The sequence below is a fragment of the Myxocyprinus asiaticus genome, chromosome 23 (genome assembly GCF_019703515.2).
Source record: "Myxocyprinus asiaticus isolate MX2 ecotype Aquarium Trade chromosome 23, UBuf_Myxa_2, whole genome shotgun sequence".
Taxonomy (NCBI): domain Eukaryota; kingdom Metazoa; phylum Chordata; class Actinopteri; order Cypriniformes; family Catostomidae; genus Myxocyprinus; species Myxocyprinus asiaticus.
In genome coordinates, this window is record NC_059366.1 from 14,451,081 (window position 1) to 14,470,266 (window position 19,186).

Sequence of the window (19,186 nt, forward strand, 5' to 3'; positions counted from 1 at the left end):
AATGTGCAAATAGACACAAGTTTCATGTGTAATGACAAATGACACCGTTAATAGCATCTCTGGTTTAGCTAAAATGCCGAAAGCTCATTCATTTCAATGTATCAGTTCATAGCTTTGATTGAACAGTTTGTTTGTCACTCAAATATGTGTTGTGTATTTCATGTATTAAACTGTTTTTGTGCAATAATATTGTGCTTAATTAATATTTATTGATATATTGATGCATATAAATTAATATAATTTGTCATTGTGTTCATTTTGGAAAACAAAGTGTAAAAAATGCCCTTTTTTCTAGATTTGTTACTGTAGTTTTCTTGCATGAAACACTCAAAATCGAATGTGAAAAATATAAAGTATTGTATTATATTACTTATTATAAAATATAAAGATATACTGTATATCAGATATCCTCAAAAGGCTGAAAAAGTTGAGATATACTGTAGTTGTTGTTAGCAATATTACCCAGCCCTATTCTTTACTGTGCTTCACTCTAGCACATTATGCTGACTGTAATGTGTCCATGTTCTTTATCAGGGTCTCTGTCTCATTCAGAATGCAGCAGTCCCAGTCTCATCACTCCACCCCTATCTCCTCTCAATCTGGAGACATCCTCATTTACCTCCAGCCAGTCACAAAGCTCCATCTCCACCCTACCCAGGATCTCTGTCAGCCCCGTCCCTGTGGGAGAGCGGAGAAAAGACAGGTAAACTCTTGCGGCCTCTGCCCCTTCCTGCTGTGCACCCAACCCCGCCAAACCTTCCATCAGGTTGCCAAGCAACAGATCGTTCTTATCCACATTCCACATACAGCAGCCCAAATATGCTCAGGAAGCCCTTTTATCCGATAATAATTGGACTCTGCTCTAAAGGGCATGAGAATACAGTATAGAATGATATATTTGGAAGGATCTGAATTTCATATAATTTAAATATTTCATTATCTTTGCTCACTGTGTAAGGTGACTTAGACTTTGTTTAGAAGGAGACATTCACACAAAAATCATGTCATTTCAAAAATTTTGGCTGTTGTTTTGTCTGAGCACAAATGTTGACATTTTTGAAGAAAAGTTTGGAAATGTTCAGAGTGACCAGGGGCTGTCCTGCTCCAAAAAGGACATTAAAAACCATAAAAGCACCATTAAAGTATTAGTAAATTAGTCCCTGCAATGTGTGTGCTATATTCCTATTGTATGACTTCTGAAGCCATGCAATAGCTGTGTGAGAGGAACAGAATGAGTTTAAAGGAATAGTTCACCCAAAAATGAAAATTCTCTCATCATTTACTCACTCATGCCATCCCAGATGTGTATGACTTTCTTTCTTCTGCTGAACACAAATGAAGATTTTTAGAAGAATATCTCAGCTTCGTAGGTCCATACAATGTAAGTGAATAGGTGACCAAAACTTTAAAGTTCAAGAAGCACATGATGACAGCATAAAATAATCCATATGACTCCAGTGGTTAAATCCATGTCTTCAGAAGCGATATGATAGGTGTTGGCAGGGATGAGCAGTATTTCAGATACATGTATTTGAAATAAAAAACACTATTTTGTACTTTGGATTTTAAAGTCTGCGTAAACTGCTTTTGTTTGGAAACAGTTCATAAGTTCATCAGGTAATGAATTGACTGACTGGGTGCTAATTTTCAGTATGTTTGCCATGATATATTCATTTGTGGAGAAATTTATTTGCAGTTTGCTACAAAAACAAAACATATATATATATATATATATATATTAGAAGTGAAGTCAGGAATTTTTATATCATCTAAAATATTGCCCAATTTTTCTGGAAAATCAGATAATCGTAAACCGTATCAGTCAATTTACCTTCATGTGTTGACGGACGGTAATCATGTACCTGTTTATATATATATATATATATATATATATATATATATATAATTGTCTGTCTTACATTACCTAACTTAAAAAAAATCTGTGGCAGTACCATGGTACAATGATGGCATCAGATGGTACTTTGATATAAACCATTACCATAGTTTATATCAGGTGCTATGTCCAAAAACATGGTAACACATACCTTGTCCTAAAAACCATTGCAATAATTTACAACAACTATTGAACCTTTCATATGACTGCAATGCAAAACATTCTGTTATATGATAGAAATACATAAGATCTCAGCACTAGGTCTGCGTATTTTTTTGATTATTTTCCCTAACAAATGTCAATTCTTTGAATTATAGTACATATTTTTGAAATATTTTGACTGTAATTCAACAAATTCTGTTGCATTGAAAGAAAATTGAATGTTTTTACTGAATTAAAAGGGTCAGTATAAAAATGTGATAGATTTTGGAAGTACATGAACGCAACGTATGAACGCAGCTTACTTTTTGGTACCATAAAAGGGTCAACGTGAGACTTTGATGTGACTCTTTGCATTCAGAATAGGTCCAGATAGATTTTTAGCCTAATAGTGATACTTCATTGAATGGCCAATATTAAATGTATTTGGTGTATTTTCAAGATACAAAATACTGTATTTTATTTTGAAAATTTTTTTACACACAGTATTTGGTATTTTATTTTGATACACTTAAACTGAAGTATTTCGTATTTTTATTTCAAATACATTTTCATGTATTTGTGCCCATCACTGGGTGTGGGTGAGAAACAGATCAACATTTAAGTCCTTTTTTTGCTTGAAATTCTCCTCCCTTCCCAGTAGGTGGCGATATGCATGAAGAATGCGAGTCACCAAAAACAAAAGAAGAATGTGAATATAAAAGTAAAAGTTTACTAATTTATAGTAAAAAAGGAATAAAATATTGACCTGTTTCCGACCCACACCCATCATATAACTTCAGAAGACATGGATTAAACCACTGAAGTCAGATGGATTACTTTTATGCTGCCTTTATGTTCTTTTTTTGAGTGTCAAATTTCTGGCCACCCATTCAATTGCATTGTTTGGACCTACGGAGCTGAAATGTTCTTCTAAAAATCTTTGTTTGTGTTCTGCAGAAGAAAGAAAGTCATACATATTTGGGATGGCATGAGGGTGAGTAAATGATCAGGGAATTTTGTTTTTGGGTGAACCATCCCTTTAAATCGACATGTAATAACAAAACAAAAACTGTGGTTATCAAGTCAGTCAGGAGGCTTTTCCTGTCTAAGTGGGCAGTCCATGGCCAGAATATGTTGCAATGTGGTCAAGAACTGTTGCCGATTAGTCAAAGGTCTGGCTATACGAGACGATAGCGCGATTGAAAATCAATGGCATTTTGTCAGTGATGTCTTTTTTTTTTCTTTTTTTTTTAATGTGGACGCAGACTAGGCACAAGCTTCATTTCATTTTTGTACCTATTCCCTAAATCTGTACAATTATAGACATTTTCAGAAACACTTTCAAGAGATTTTGTAAAGTAGGTCATTCATTAGTTATTCTTGTGTATTTGTTATAATTTCCTCTGTGTGCCTCTAACTCCTCACTCTTTTCAACATATTTGTCATCCTCCAGAGTCCCTTGTGTGTGTCTCTCCATACAACTCTCAAAAATCTGTTTTTTTCCTCTTTGCCGCCTCTGAATCTTTCAGATCTCTGTTCCGTAACAGATCCTTTCTGAGAATCCCTCTGGCTGCTAGGCCTAGGTTCTCTTCTCTCAGAAGCCTGAGGTTTGTTCCCTGCCAGTTACGTAGAGGGAATGCCTGACAAACATACTTGTTTGCTCCAACTGGATGGCTGTAGAAATCCCTGCTGTTTCTATTTTTTTTTTTTTTTTTTTTTTTAGTAAACAACCCAGACTTTGTGTTAGTTGTGCTATGATAATTAGATTTATTAGTAAGTTATTGGAATTCAAATTATAAAAGAATATTTCACCCCAAATGTAAATTCATTTGCTCATCCTTATGTCTTTCACGCCTGCATTATTTTCTTTCTTCCGTGAATTACAAAAGGAGATGTTCTTATCCGTACAATGGAAATGGATGGTGATTTGCAATTCTATTTACGGCCATGCTTCAAAAGCATAGAAACTACCATAAAAGTATCATACAAGCAGTGCATTTGACTTGTGCACTATTATATTCTTAGTCTTTTGAGGTCAAACAGTAGATTTTTGTGAGGAACAGACCCAGATATTAGCTAATTACTGCACTGATATTTTCTTAATTATTTTTGTCTTGTTTTCTAATAAAAATATCTAAAGATATCAAGTCTTTTTTTACACAGAAATCTAATATCTTATGCCATTTTGCTTGTCAAGTAAATTTATCTGGTTCTAAGAATGTTTAGATATTTTTACTGGAAAATATCTCCATCGGAGCACTCATCTTATTTGTGCTTGTGTTATTCAAAAATATAAATAGTGAATCACGCCAGGTTTGACATAACTGATACAAACGCAGTTGGTTCTCGCATGTCATGGACGCTGCAGCAAGCTTGAAAAACGTGGTCGCAAATAAGATTTAAAAGCAACGGCAGAGTGGAAGCTTATCAATGAACACCTACTTAAATTTTGGTCGTTTTCTCGCACAAAACTCTTTTATGGCTTCAGAAGATTTGGAATGAAGCATAGGATTCATGGACTACTTTTGATACTTTTATGGTGCCTTTTTGTACTTTTTGGTGCTTTGCAGTGTAAATCACCATCCACTTTTCATATATGGTAAACAGAAGCTCTGACGTTCTACCGAACATCTCCTTTTGTGTTTCACGCAACATAGGGGTGAGTAAATGATGACAAAATGTTAATTTTTGTCATCATTTACTCACCCCTATGTGAGAACTACTTTAATATGTGGGGATCAATTTGAGTCTGTGTCGACATTTATTCTTAAAATGCAGTCATTTAGTTTGATTGGTGTTACTGGATAATGTTACATGCTGCTACTAATTTACTTTTTGATTAAACAGCTCAGTGAGAGATTTTTCATGAATGTTAATTCTGTATAATTAGATGTAGCTGTTTTAGAGTAAATATGTTCTTGAGACAGGTTCGGGAGTGGTGGAGACATTTAGTATTTGCATGTTATTTTGGCTGCCCTTGTCCTGAAAAGATCCAGATTTTGTTGATCAATAACAAATGCTAAAATATGTTTTAAAGCTTCTGTAAGCATTTTTTTTTTTTTTAACCATGCACTGAATACATGTCCCTGAAATTACTAAGATAACTGAGAGATATATTCAACAACCCTAAGATCAAAATGGCAGAAAAAAATCTGAGTGCGGCCCACACATGTTAGCCAGTCTTACTTAAACCCGCCTCGCTGCCTGTCAATAATTTTTGTGCGCTTGGGATTGCTGATATTCAGTGACTAAGTCTAAGAGAATTTAGCAAGACGGCTAACGTCACTTACAGCAGCTTTAATAATTTCTTTACTCAGGGATGCAGAGTTTTGTTTGTGTACTACTAAATACGCTGAAATATTGTGTACCCGTTATCAGTGAAATGTGTTGTTATTTTTGTACTGACTTGTTGGACTTGCTGTTACAGGCGTATTTAAAATGTGTAGGATAAAAGTGTAAATACGAGTCTTTCTGGATCTTTTATTGACATCCTGAATGCACACTTCCTCCCATTTTTTGCCCTGTTTGTGTGCGCTCTTGTGCCTGTAATGCAGTTACTCTTCAAAACAACAAATACAGTAAACACCCACATGCATGGACCTCCTCCATTGCAGTATTTTGGTATCCACCCTGACTAAGCCCTGCAGAGCATCTCTGTTTCAGTTACTGGTTATGTCTGACTTTTAAATTCATCATATTTGGCAGGCCATACTTGGAGGAGCCACGGAACGTCATTGTGCACAAAGGGGCGGAGCCTCTCGGCATCTCCATCGTGAGTGGAGAGAACGGAGGAATCTTTGTCTCCAAGGTGACAGGGGGCAGCATTGCACACCAGGCTGGACTAGAGTATGGAGATCAGCTACTGGAGGTTAGTGATCAGTGATGTGCAAACCTACAAATTTTCATAATTGTCTAGTCAGGCTATTGTCTGAAAGACTTGTATAATTAGGCTGATTTAACTCCATGTCCACCACACGCAGCATCTTGCAGTTCAAATGAATGCTGTTTATAAGACTTTGTGTTGTGACCCTGCAATTGTGCTTCTTTCCCTCAGTATAATGGGATAAACCTGCGGAATGCCACAGAGCAGCAGGCACGCCTCATCATTGGCCAGCAGTGTGAAACCATCACCATCATGGCCCAGTACAACCCACACATGTGCCAGCTTGGTAACCACTCTCGCTCCAGGTACAGCCCTGAACACACCCCTCTCTGTTCATGTGAATGCAGATTTGATCCCAGAGTTGGGGTTGTTGATTCTTGTCCATGTTGTGCTCTAGTTCCCGCTTGGAGCCAGTGAGCACTCAGTCCACTCCCCTGGGCAGTGGAGCCGCAACTCCAGATAACCACTCCACCACTGACACCCTGAGTGAACAGGATGAAGGCACACTCACCCCATCCTCCAAACAGACCACACCCACCACCAGCCCCCACAGCTTCGTCAGGTACTGCACAAAAATATTACACAATACCAAAATCCCTTTAATGTATATCAGGTCACTCGGTGGCCATATTTGTTGCGCCTCCGGTCAGCTATTTTCTAGTCATTCAAGTACAGCATCTATCTGCTCGACAGTGTCCAAATTTAAGTCTTAGATTAAGGGTCAATACTTGCCCCCTGAATTTAATTTTCAGGGGCATTTTGACCTTTATTAGGGTGTTTTTTGGGGGGTGGGGGGGTCCTTTTAACTATAAATTCTCCTCTCTGTCCAGTAGGTGGCGATATGCATGAAGAGTGCAAATCGGCAAAAACAAAAGAACAATGTGAAAGTAAAGGGGAGATTGATAGTAAAAAAGGACTTCAATATTGATCTGTTTCTCACACACCTATCATATCGCTTCTGAAGATATGGATTTAACCTCTGGAGTCGTACGGATTACTTTTATGCTGCCTTTGTGCTTTTTGGAGCTTCAAATTTTTGGCCACCATTTACTTTCATTGAATCGACGTACAGAGCTGAAACATTCTTCTAAAAATCTTTGTTTGTGTTCTGCTGTAGAAAGTCATTCACATCTAAGATGAGCTATGGGTGAACTATCTCTTTAAGAATTAAATCAGCAATTTATATTTATGTCATAATATGCATAACTAGGATCATATTTGACTAGATCACCGATGCACCGATATGGAATTTTTTAGGCGATACGATAACCGATAATTGAAAGCTCATTGTGGCCGATACAGCTAATTTTCATTTTGAAGTTTAAGCTTTTTTTGTTTTAGTTTTAATCTTTTTAATCTGGAACTGCTAACTAATTCATTATAAGCTACTCATTTGAAGAATAGTTGTTGTTTAAAAGCTTGGAATTTGGACTTCTGGACAATCTGACCAACTCTTATCTGCTGCTATTAAAGGTTTGGCGGATGTAACATGAACCAGAAATGTGCCAATATCACAGTTGTACAGTATGCTGATTTTATTGAGAAATAAATGACAATACTTGCACAAACTTGCATTTAATTGTATGGAGCCCATTTATATGAGTCTTTACGGTAATCCTGATGAATCGCTAATAGAGAGAGAATAATACATTTCTAACAGCTGTAATAATGCATTAAAACAAAATGAGGTGATAAATTAACAGCATGTATCGAACATTAAATAACAAAACACAGTGCAAACCCTAATCTCTGTATACACGGTGTAATAATTATGCCGGCAGACAGACTGCGAGTGCAGTGGTGGTTTGTGTGTGTTATTTATGTGCGGTCATTGTCCACATGCTCATCTCATTCACAGACAATTGTTACAGCACTCATCTGTGGCAGTTCCACTGTTTAACTTATCAGATGTGATCACAATAATCATAATGGGAATAGGTAAAAACATACAGATCAATTAGTCGTGAGTCATAAGGTTAGAAAAGTCTCAACTCGTAAAGTACAACAAGCACATTAGTTTTAATCACAAACTGTGTTTTTAGCCACCTCACGTTGCTCTGTTTTGTTATTTTTGGTGGCATTTTTGCCCCAGGCACCCCTTATTTTCTGACCCTGCTGCTAGAATGGGGAAAGACTGAAATCTCAAATTGTCAGTGAAGATTATAATCAAATTACTTATTTTAAATCAGCAGTAAAATCTGAAATCAGTGGTATCATAATTGTGCTGCTTTAGCACAAAACATGCAAAAAAAACAAAAAAAAAAAAGGAAAAAAAGACACCAGTGTTTCAGATTGGTCTAGCTAACATGCATGCGTGTTAAGTAAACTGACAGGCGATGTCTCTATCAAAAGATGATTGGCTCTTTTAACTTCCAGTTCTTATAGCCACCATATTTAGCGTTATTTCCCATTCGTATGTATATAAGTGACTAAGTCGGGCGGCTGTGGCTCAGGTGGTAGAGCGTGTTGGCCACTAATCACAGGGTTAGTGGTTTGATTCCAGGCCCACATGACTCCACATGCTTAAGTGTCCTTGGGCAAGACACTGAACCCCAAGTTGCTCCCAATGGCAGGCTAGCACCTTGCATGGCAGCTCTGCCGTCATTGGTATGTGAGTGTGTGTGTGAATGGGTGATTGAGTCACAGTGTAAAGTGCTTTGGAACCGCTAAGGTTAAAAAAGGTGCTATATAAGAGCAGACCATTTACTAATCTCTGATAGTACATTGTACATTAATGTCTCTGACAATACATTACACCAGTTTGGAACTCTCTACACAGGCAGCAACTTTCATGTCATAAAAATAGCCCTCATCATGCGAAGCACACAGGAGACTTGACTCACTATTGATTTGAACAGTTTGGCATTAAAATGTTGCAAAACTTACATTACCTCAATAAGCATAAAGAAATAAGTCTGTTTTTAGTATTGAATGAACCAAAAGTGTATTTATATTTCTGCATTTCTCTGTTCGTCTGCCATCTTGGATTTGGTTTTTTGTATTGGTTTTGGAGGCCGGGGCAACACAATACAAAATCCGTTGACCCTGGATGATCAGTTTGTTTCTGTATCACATTAGAATGTCATCTGAGAGTTCGAAGAAAGTTCCGGAGCCTCGTTTGGTGACTCTGAGGAAGTCTCAGGTGGAGCTGGGTGTTCAGCTGTGTGGAGGAAACCTGCGCGGGATCTTTGTGGAGAGACTTGAAGAGGACAGTCCTGCTAAAAGAGCTGATGGTCTCATGCCTGGAGACATAATACTAGAGGTAAAAGCCATATAAATGATTGCGAACTTGCATTTCTTCATGGATGGAACCAATGGTAGTCCTGTCCTATGCCCCCCCCCCCTTATTTTGAATATACCGCCTCTCTTGTAAATCCGGCATATTACGGAAGAATGGCTTGCAAATGGCATTTTATGTTGACTTTAAATTGAAGCATACAATTTGATTAAGCCAAATGTAATTATTTGGCCCTTTACTCCTTTTGATATGGGGCCAGTTTTGCCTCATCCACCGGCTGTATTGTTCTCGCCTAAATCAAATGTCTGCACGCATATCTTGCCGTCATTTGTTTTTCATTGATCTTTGCTTACTTTCCTTCATTGTGAAGAGTGGGGGAATTGGTTATATCCCATTCCTGGCACAGACATACTCAGACCTGAGCCAGCCCTAGGCAACAACACTTATCTGTTTCTCTCTTTCTCTGTTCATCCAGTATGGCTCAGTTAATATGAAGAATAAGACTGTGGAGGAGGCATACCTGGAAATGCTTAAGCCAGTGGAAACGGTCACGTTTAGAGTCCAGCATCGTCTGGATGAGTTCAACCAGGTGAAAGACACTCCTGGAGATGGATTCTATATCAGGTACAGCATTCTCTCATCACAAAATCATCTGCCTTAGACACGCACAATACCATTCATAGCCACTTACAAATTCCCTATAACCAAATGCCAGCGTTTTCTAAATTTAGATATGTGAGAAAACTGCAGCAATGGGAATCTTTTGATCTCTTTAATTGTTAATTATGGTTGGTGAGATATTGTATCTCGCGGTCCAGATTGTATCACCAAATCTCCATAATTTGTGTTCTATAATAGTAGCCATGTTAATTAGACGGTTCGAGAAAGAGATGCATTGTGTCTGTGTGGTGGAAAAAGAATAATGGAAGAGGGCTGTGCAAAAATAGCTGTGTTTGTCTTTGCAAATGAAATTCTGTGGCCTGCAGCTGTTGCTGGCACATTTCCTGCCTATGCTCCCATGATGTCACCCCCAGTAAATAATCTCCGTCAATCCATATGTCACGAACGAGCAGGCATGAGGAGTTATGGGTCGGCGCTAAAAGCCGCCTTGTGCTACTCGCAGGAATAAGGGGCCGGCTTTGTCCCACCGGCTTTCTATATTTTTCATTCTTTCTTTCCTTCCTTTTATTATTCTTTGTCTCTTGCACTCTTTTCATTTGTCTCGGATTACCGAGACATTAACTTTTGCTCATGTATTATGCTGTCACGTTGAATTATTCATGTTCTCTTTCTCTCTCAGGGCACTTTATGACCGAGTGGCTGAGACAGAGCTCGACCTCTCTTTCAAGAAAGATGACATCCTGTATGTGGATGACACTCTACCGAATGGCAACTTTGGCACCTGGATGGCCTGGCAACTAGATGAAAATGCACAAAAAATTCAAAGAGGGCAGATCCCAAGCAAATATATGTGAGTCACATCCTTATGACGCACAGGCAGCGATTTTATCAAGTCATTGTATTGTTGGTTATAGTGGGCAGTCTACTGCTGGATACCCTAACGTTAATGGAACTGGCCATAACTTTTGAAAATCTGATCACAAACAAGATATATTTCCAGTGAAAAAGGAAGCAGATTTCTTGCCACTAAAATTTCTGGAGGAAAAGCGTTTGGATAAATTGCAGTAGTGCACAATCCATCATATCATGAACAAGATGAACAAATATCATTGCATGAAGGAAACTCGCATAGAATGCTGTCAATTCCTGACATAATTTTTCTTTACTATATGTATGTGGGCAGAGACAAATTCAAAAGAACAGCGAAATCATCTTAGCACCAGTTGTCATTTGACTTGCTCTACAGCCGCAGTAAAATTTCTTCCTCTCAACACAAAGTGCGATTGTTAAAAAAATCTTACAGGTGGAATTTTAGACCAGACCCCCTTTAGAGTTGCAATTAGCAGAATTAAAAGCTGCACACATTGGCATGTCTGCTTTCAATTCAAAAATGAAATACAAAAATCATCCAGTCCTGTTAGCCAATATCACATTTATACTAATTAACTTTTTCCCTTATCGGTCACTGAAAAACAATGTGATTAAATATAGGTGATGACATTTTTTAGTTCATCAGAATACATGGTTGTTTTTGAATGGCCGTCAATGGGGGTACATGCTCTTAAGGATGTACAGTGCATCCAGAAAGTATTCACAGCGCTTCACTTTTTCCACATTTTGTTATGTTACAGCCTTATTCCAAAATGGATTAAATTCATTATTTTCCTCAAAATTCTACAAACAATACCCCATAATGACAACGTGAAAGAAGTTTGTTTGAAATCTTTGCAAATTTATTTAAAAAAAAAAAAAAAAAAAAAATCACATGTACATAAGTATTCACAGCCTTTGCTCAATACTTTGTTGAAGCACCTTTGGCACCAATTACAGCCTCAAGTCCTTTTGAGTATGATGCTACAAGCTTGGCACACCTATTTTTGGGCTGTTTCTCCCATTCTTCTTTGCAGGACCTCTCAAGCTCCATCAGGTTGGATGGGGAGCGTCAGTGCACAGCCATTTTCAGATCTCTCCAGAGATGTTCAATCGGGTTCAAGTCTGGTCTCTGGCTGGGCCACTCAAGGACATTCACAGAGTTGTCCCGGAGCCACTCTTTTGTTATCTTGGCTGTGTGCTTAGGGTCGTTGTCCTGTTGGAAGATGAACCTTCACCCCAGTCTGAGGTCCAGAGCGCTCTGGAGCAGGTTTTCATCAAGGATGTCTCTGTACATTGCTGCATTCATCTTTCCCTCGATCCTGACTAGTCTCCCAGTTCCTGCCGCTGAAAAACATCCCCACAGCATGATGCTGCCACCACCATGCTTCACTGTAGGGATGGTATTGGCGAGGTGATGAGCAGTGCCTGGTTTCCTCCAGACATGATGCTTGCCATTCAGGCCAAAGAGTTCAATCTTTGTTTCTCATGGTCTGAGAGTCCTTCAGGTGCCTTTTGGCAAACTCCAGGCGGGCTGTCATGTGCCTTTTACTGAGGAGTGGCATCTGTCTGGCCACTCTACCATACAGGCCTGATTGGTGGAGTGCTGCAGAGATGGTTGTTCTTCTGGAAGGTTCTCCTCTATCCACAGAGAAATGCTGGAGCTATGTTAGAGTGACCATCAGGTATTTGGTCACCTCCCTGACTAAGGCCCTTCTCCCCCGATGGCTCAGTTTGGCCAGGCGGCCAGCTCTAGGAAGAGTCCTGGTGGTTCCAAACTTCTTCCATTTACGGATGATGGAGGCCACTGTGCTCATTGGGACCTTCAATGCTGCAGAAATTTTTCTGTACCCTTCCCCAGATCTGTGCCTCGATACAATCCTGTCTCGGAGGTCTACAGACAATTCCTTGGACTTCATGGCTTGGTTTGTGCTCTGACATGCACTGTTAACTGTGGGACCTTATATAGACAGGTGTGTGCCTTTCCAAATCATGTCCAATCAACTGAATTTACCACAGGTGGACTCCAATCAAGTTGTAGAAACATCTCAAGGATAATCAGTGGAAACAGGATGCACCTGAGCTCAATTTTGAGTGTCATGGCAAAGGCCGTGAATACTTATGTACATGTGAAATTTGCAAAGATTTCAAACAGACTTCTTTCACATTGTCATTATGGGGTATTGTTTGTAGAATTTTGAGGAAAATAATGAATTTAATCCATTTTGGAATAAGGCTGTAACATATCAAAATGTGGAAAAAGTGAAGCGCTGTGAATACTTTCTGGATGCACTGTAGTACCTGCAGCTAACCAGCTAATTCCTGCCCCTTGGTAACTCATTTGCTTAAATTTAAAATTTTCTCAACTTTGTTGCGTCACTGAATAAGGCCATACTGCGTTGCCAACTCACATTGAAAATGAATAATTTCCAGCCACATTGTCACTGCAAATGGCTTTGTTTGAACGCCCCCTCAATCAAATCATGGAGTTTTATGAATGGCCAGTTGTTTATTTTGATTCAACTTTGCAGTTTTTCGTTCAATCATTTTCTTAAAAATAATTTTATATTTTTTTCAGAAAAAATATCTAAACTTGAAAAGCAAATTTGCACAAGAGAATATACCAAACTGAGCACTTTATTAGGAACACTATTCTAATACTGGATAGGGCCTCCCTTTGCTCTCAAAACAGCATCAATTCTTCATGACATGGATTCCACAAGATGTTGGAAACATTCCTTAGAGATTATGGTCCATGTTGACATGATTGGATCACACAGTTTCTGCAGATTTGTCAGCTGTAAATTCATGCTGCGACTCTCCCATTCTACCACATCCCAAAGGTCTTCTATTGGATTCATATCCGGTGACTGGGAAGGCCACTGAAGTACAGTGAACTCATTGTCATGTTCATGAAACCAGTTTGAGATGACATGTGCTTTGTGACATGGTGCATTATCATGCTGGAAGTAGATTAGAAGATGGGTAAATTGTGGCCATGAAGGGATGCACATGGTCATCAGTAATACTCAAATAGTCTGTGGCATTCAAGCGATGATTGATTTAATATTAACGGGCCCAAAGTGTGCCAAGAAAAACATTCCCCACACCATTACACCACCGCCACCAGCCTGGACTGTTGACACAAGGCAGGTTGGGTCCATGGATTCATACTTTTGGCACCAAATTCTGACCCTACCATCTGTGTGCCTCAGCAGAAATTGAGGTTCATGAGACCAGGCTATGTTTTTCCAGTCTTCAACTGTCTGGTTTTGGTGAACCTGTGGCCACTGCAGCCTCAGCTTTCTGTTTTTGGCTGACAGAAGTGGAACCCGACATGGTGTCTTGCTTTTGTAGCCCAATCCCCTCAAGGTTCTACATTTTGTGCATTCTAAGATGCTATACTTCTCCCCACAATTGTACAGAGCGGTTATCTGAGTTACTGTAGACTTTGTCAGTTCAAACCAGTCTGGCCATTCTCTGTTGACCTCTCTCATCAACAAGGCATTTCCGTCTGCAGAACTGCCACTCACTGGATGTTTTTTGTTTTTGGCACCACCCTGAGTAAACTAGAGACTGTGTGTGAAAATCCCAGCAAATCAGCAGTTACGGAAATACTCAAACCAGCCCATCTGGCACCAACAATCATGCCACGGTCTAAATCACCAAGATCAAATTTTTTCCCCATTCTGATGGTTGATGTGAACGTTAACTGAAGTCCCTGACCCATATCTGCATGATTTTATGCATTGCACTGCTCAATGCATAAAATCAGTGGCTGATTAGATAATCACATGAATAAGTAGGTGTACAGGTGTACCTAATGAAGTGCTCAGTGAGTGTATCATGAATTAAATGTATTTTTATTTCCCCATTGGTATTTTTTTTTTTTTTTTTTTTTTCTTGTTTTAAGCATGAGCCTTACTAAATTTGGTTAGATTTATGCTTAAAAAAATTGCTAATTGGGTAAGAAAAATAAACTTAATTCAAAATATATAAGATAAACATGTAAAAAATAAACATGTCTTAAAATCGTCCACAAACTTGCTTCTTACAGTAAGTAAATTAACTTTTGATTGAAAGATTTTACATGTTTTTACTTTAAAACAAGTAAAAAATTCTGATTAAGAAAACATTTTGACTGTGCAGGCGGTTGTGGTTTAAAGTGTACTCTGTGCTGGAATATGTTTTCTGCAGGATGGACCAGGAGTTTTACCGCAGACACAGTGTGACTGAACTGAAGGATGAGGCGGGCTCCAGTAAGACCCTCTCTGCAGCCGCACGTAGATCCTTCTTCCGCAGGAAACAGAAGCACAAACGCAGCAGCTCCAAAGATGGTAAAGATGTGGTAGCCTTGGACGCCATCAGCACAGACTCTCTTCCATTCTTAGATGGTGAGAAACCCTCCAATATCCCATAGTGCAACACTTTTGTAAATTACCATTTATAGATCTTGGTTTTGATTTTGTGTTTTGGGGTGTGGGGCAGACTGTGTGAGTCTGGCCTATCAGAGAGTACAGAAGGTTGACTGCACATCTCCCAGACCGGTGCTGATCTTGGGCCCTCTGGTGGATCCAGTTAAAGACATGCTGATCAAAGATTTTCCAGGGAAATTCAGCAGATGTGTGCTCGGTAAATATCCACATCCCCTCCACATCATAGTTTAGTAGTGATAGAGCAATGTATTGGTTAGGCCACATTTGCTCTTTTGCAATTGCCTTAAGCAAAATAAATGTGCTTTTTATTTTAGTTGTAGACTTTTCTCTAGCAGACAGCATATAAATGTAAAAACAAAACTACTCTGTTTGAGTACTTACTGTTACCGCAGTGAAGTATCAGCAATGGAACAATGATATTTGTTTACCTCTAATTAGGCTATTGAATATTAGTGATCTGATGAGTGATCGTTGTTTTTTCTGCTCTTTCAGAGGTGATGAAGGCTTCACAGCAGGCCATTGAGCGTGGAGTGAAAGACTTGCTCTTCATCGACTACAAACGGAGGAGTGGCCATTTTGATGTGACAACTGTTGCCTCTATAAAAGAGATCAGAGAAAAGGTTTGTCTACATCCCTACTGAGCACCTCTAATTACAGTATTACTTGTTTTTTTGTTGTTGTTTTTTTTCATGTAGTGAAGTAGAAAAAATAAAATGTCCCTTAATAATCAGCTAAAATAAATAGCTGATTATTGAACTGTTTATCGAAGTCAACATGAAATCGAAATTGACCCCGTTTACTTTCTTATACACATTCCCAGTCTAATTGTGAAGGATTAATCGGTACACTCCACCTATAAAATGATTTAGCTTTTTGACCTACACCAGGAGTCTCTCTTTCTTATCAATCCCTCCACTCTTTCTTTTCAACCCGTCCACTCCTCCAAACACCTGGCTCCATTTTTCTATGTAACATCGATTTTTCACTATCCAATCAATTCCAAACAATGACTAAAATCAAGCTCCGCCCACACATTGAATATCTGTCTTATAACGGAAGTGACTTGTGAACATCATTTCATGTTGAATTTAACTACAAAATATCTTTAATTATGTTAAACATTGTGAAATAAATCATGGTTGTTGGTTGTGCTTGCAGTGACCTTAAGCTCCTGTTTCTCTGTTTGCGCATGCTGTATATGTGTAACATGACTCAGACCTGTTCTGTGCTGTGTCGTTCTCTCTCATAGGATTGTCACTGTTTGCTTGACATTGCACCTCATGCTATCGAACGGCTTCACAGCGTTCACATTTACCCAATCGTCATTTTCATTCGCTACAAAAACGCAAAGCAGATAAAGTAAGTGTCCACATTCTTCTTCACACATGCTTCCTTTACTCTAGTGTAGGGTTGGGAATAGAGAGCAAAACTTGTTCAGAACCAGTTAAGTATTTTTTACATGACATTCAGGTCTGTTAACAGTTCTAGAACGTCAGCATTCTTCCCCCTGTGCAGACCGAACACTAATAAAATACTGTGACAGTGAATCAACAGTGCCACTGCAAAAAATAATGATGCTTTAGCTGAGTTGTGAGCTTGCCGTTTGAATTGAATACGATAGTTACTTGCGACTAATAATGGTTGAATATGACAATAAACACACAGCGCGACCCGTGCAGTCCGATTCACGAACAACTGACTGCAGTGCTTTTTAATGAATCAGTCAAAACGACTAATGAGCCACAGACAAACATATCCATTTAAAACGACTCGGTTTCTCAGTCAGTTGGAGCGATTACTAATTTAACATCTGACACGCTCGCTGAAAAGCAAGTCATTACTTTGATAATATCCAACTGGAAATAAACCAAAAAGTGTGACTATGTTATGTTGTACTTAAAATTAATGAGACTTATGAACTGGTTGCTCGTATGACTGTGTAAAAGCCCCTGCACACTTCATACGAAATCAAAGAACGAACGGGTGTGACATCATTTAAAATAAAGTCTGGCCAAAATGAAGGTGTTTTTGAGTTTGTTTCAGTGGTTTGTAACAGCTCGCCAGGGCGAACTTTAAGGAAAACTTCTTATCGGCTGCTAAATACTTTCTTACTAAATACCTCGGCGCAAATTATGGCTGCGTGTCACGTGTTGGCGCATTAGCGCCATGAATGCAAAAGAAAAACATTACAAATTACACATTAACTACTGAATATATATTACTTTAAATCATCATCTAGCTGTTAAAACAGCTTCTTTTACTGATCTTGTGTGAATTCTACTCATAGAATGAGGCATGAAGTCATTGAAAACACGTTTTAATGTCATATTAGTTGAAGTTTTACATGTTGTCTTGAGGGTCCTCATATTTAAATGTACAGTACCTCAAAAGCCTCCTCCAGCAGTGTGGCTGGTGTCTGAATGTTTGAAACATTGTCGTTGCTCAGCTGTTTCAAACTACTTTTTGGCTCTGAGAGAAGAATAAAGTAGCACTTCACAGTGAGTGTGCAGGGACCTTAAAGTAACTCATTCAGAACAAAATTTTGTTGTAATAATAATAATAATAATAATAGTTTAAAATTATGTATTTTTTTTTACCAAAAATAGTGTTCAAAAATAGTAATTGATTTTGTTTAGTATTGTTGTTATAATATTTATGAAGAGCTTCATTAAAATTACTTGGAATAAGAATTTTGGAATTGGAATCAGAATCGAAACCAAAATCATTAGCTTACTTACGATTCCCATCCCTACTATAGTGCTAACTTATCAAATAAAGGCAGTGGGTAGAACTATTTCAGCTTGACAGAGAATTAAAGAGCCAGCTAAGCTCTTGGGTGTCTTTGTGGACCATTCCAAAAACACACACACACACACACACACCGTTTCAGACCCTACTGGCACAGTTTATGCCAGGAAGCTCCTGTGTGTGCTCTCCTATTGGGGCCTGGAGTCATTTGGGAAATAGAAGCTGTTGTTTTACTGTGTAGTTTGCAGTTTACTAGGAAGAACTGCAGTTAAATGGATGAATATCTTGGCTCACTTCTGCCCTAATGTAAAACCGATATATGACAGATACAAGGCAGTGTGTTGGCAGCCGATTCACTCTTCTGTCTCTCTCTCTCCTTCACTCTTGCTCAAGGTTGTACACTGCAGAATGCTTAGCGAGATCCCCAGCCCAGTTTATCTTATGAGGAGAATTAAAGCCGATTCTGTACTGTTAATATGCATAGCACAGGTTCACTCCATACTGTACAGATAGATCTCTAGGGGTTGCACACTTAAAAGGACAATAAATCCCCGCTTTATTCTCCTGATAGTGCTGCATAACTGTGCCTTCAGGTCTTTTCAGTGCTTATGTGCATAGTCAGAATGCTAATGGTGCAAAGTCCTCCCAACAGAGCTTTTTAAATTGGTGATTTCCCAGAGGGATTAGAAAATCAAGCCTAGACTTCATCTCACTGGGAATTAATGCAGGTCGCCTTTGACCTGCTGACTAGCACCTACTATATAAAAAGGCAACCAGAGTTAATCAGTCCTGCACTTATTAGCACTTTAGGATCATGGCATCACGTGGTGTACATTGACTTAATTGCTTCTTGCATTTCTTTTAAGTTGTTTTAATAAGAAAGCATTTACCAAGATGATATCGAAATGTTGAAATAGACCTAGAAGAAACCGGTCATAGCTGCCTTCTAAGAAAACTCATATACTGGTACATGCACTAGGGCTGCTTGATGTAGAATTTGCTGGCAATATAATATTAAGCAACTTTTTGAAAATTGCAATGATTTCAGTGTGCTTTTTATTTGACCCTTAAGTTTCCTAAAGAGCTTTATTAGATGATTTATTAGCATCTCTAATTTAAACTTCAGTAGCAAAAACAGCGTCAGAGTTGGTAAGTTAATTTCCGTAATTCGGTACAAACTGCGTATTCATTTGAGTGAATTGATTCTTAATTGAAATTCAGCAATTTGTTTGCGTTGTCACCCAGATTTGTTCACTGAAGTCCCCATCTTGCACTTTTCATGTGTTAATGTTTTGGGAATAGTTTATGTAGCTAAAAATGGCTGTTTATTAGAATGTATTGTTATATTGGTGCAT

General features: G+C 38.6%; 1 protein-coding gene across 4 annotated transcripts in view; it reads left to right on the forward strand.

Moving 5' to 3' along the window:
• The window catches only part of dlg5a (discs, large homolog 5a (Drosophila)), an 84,881-nt gene that overhangs the window by 58,077 nt on the left and 7,618 nt on the right, over positions 1-19,186 (forward strand). For 3 of the 4 annotated variants that reach the window (XM_051651279.1, XM_051651281.1, XM_051651280.1), the window contains exons 21-31: positions 535-703; positions 5,741-5,903; positions 6,090-6,223; positions 6,316-6,480; positions 8,997-9,180; positions 9,632-9,780; positions 10,457-10,627; positions 14,845-15,041; positions 15,136-15,279; positions 15,576-15,703; positions 16,333-16,442. In XM_051651279.1, coding sequence (XP_051507239.1) covers positions 535-703; positions 5,741-5,903; positions 6,090-6,223; positions 6,316-6,480; positions 8,997-9,180; positions 9,632-9,780; positions 10,457-10,627; positions 14,845-15,041; positions 15,136-15,279; positions 15,576-15,703; positions 16,333-16,442 — 1,714 coding nt within the window. The remainder of the gene's footprint in view (positions 1-534; positions 704-5,740; positions 5,904-6,089; positions 6,224-6,315; positions 6,481-8,996; positions 9,181-9,631; positions 9,781-10,456; positions 10,628-14,844; positions 15,042-15,135; positions 15,280-15,575; positions 15,704-16,332; positions 16,443-19,186) is intronic. The other variant, XM_051651282.1, reaches the window with a different exon arrangement.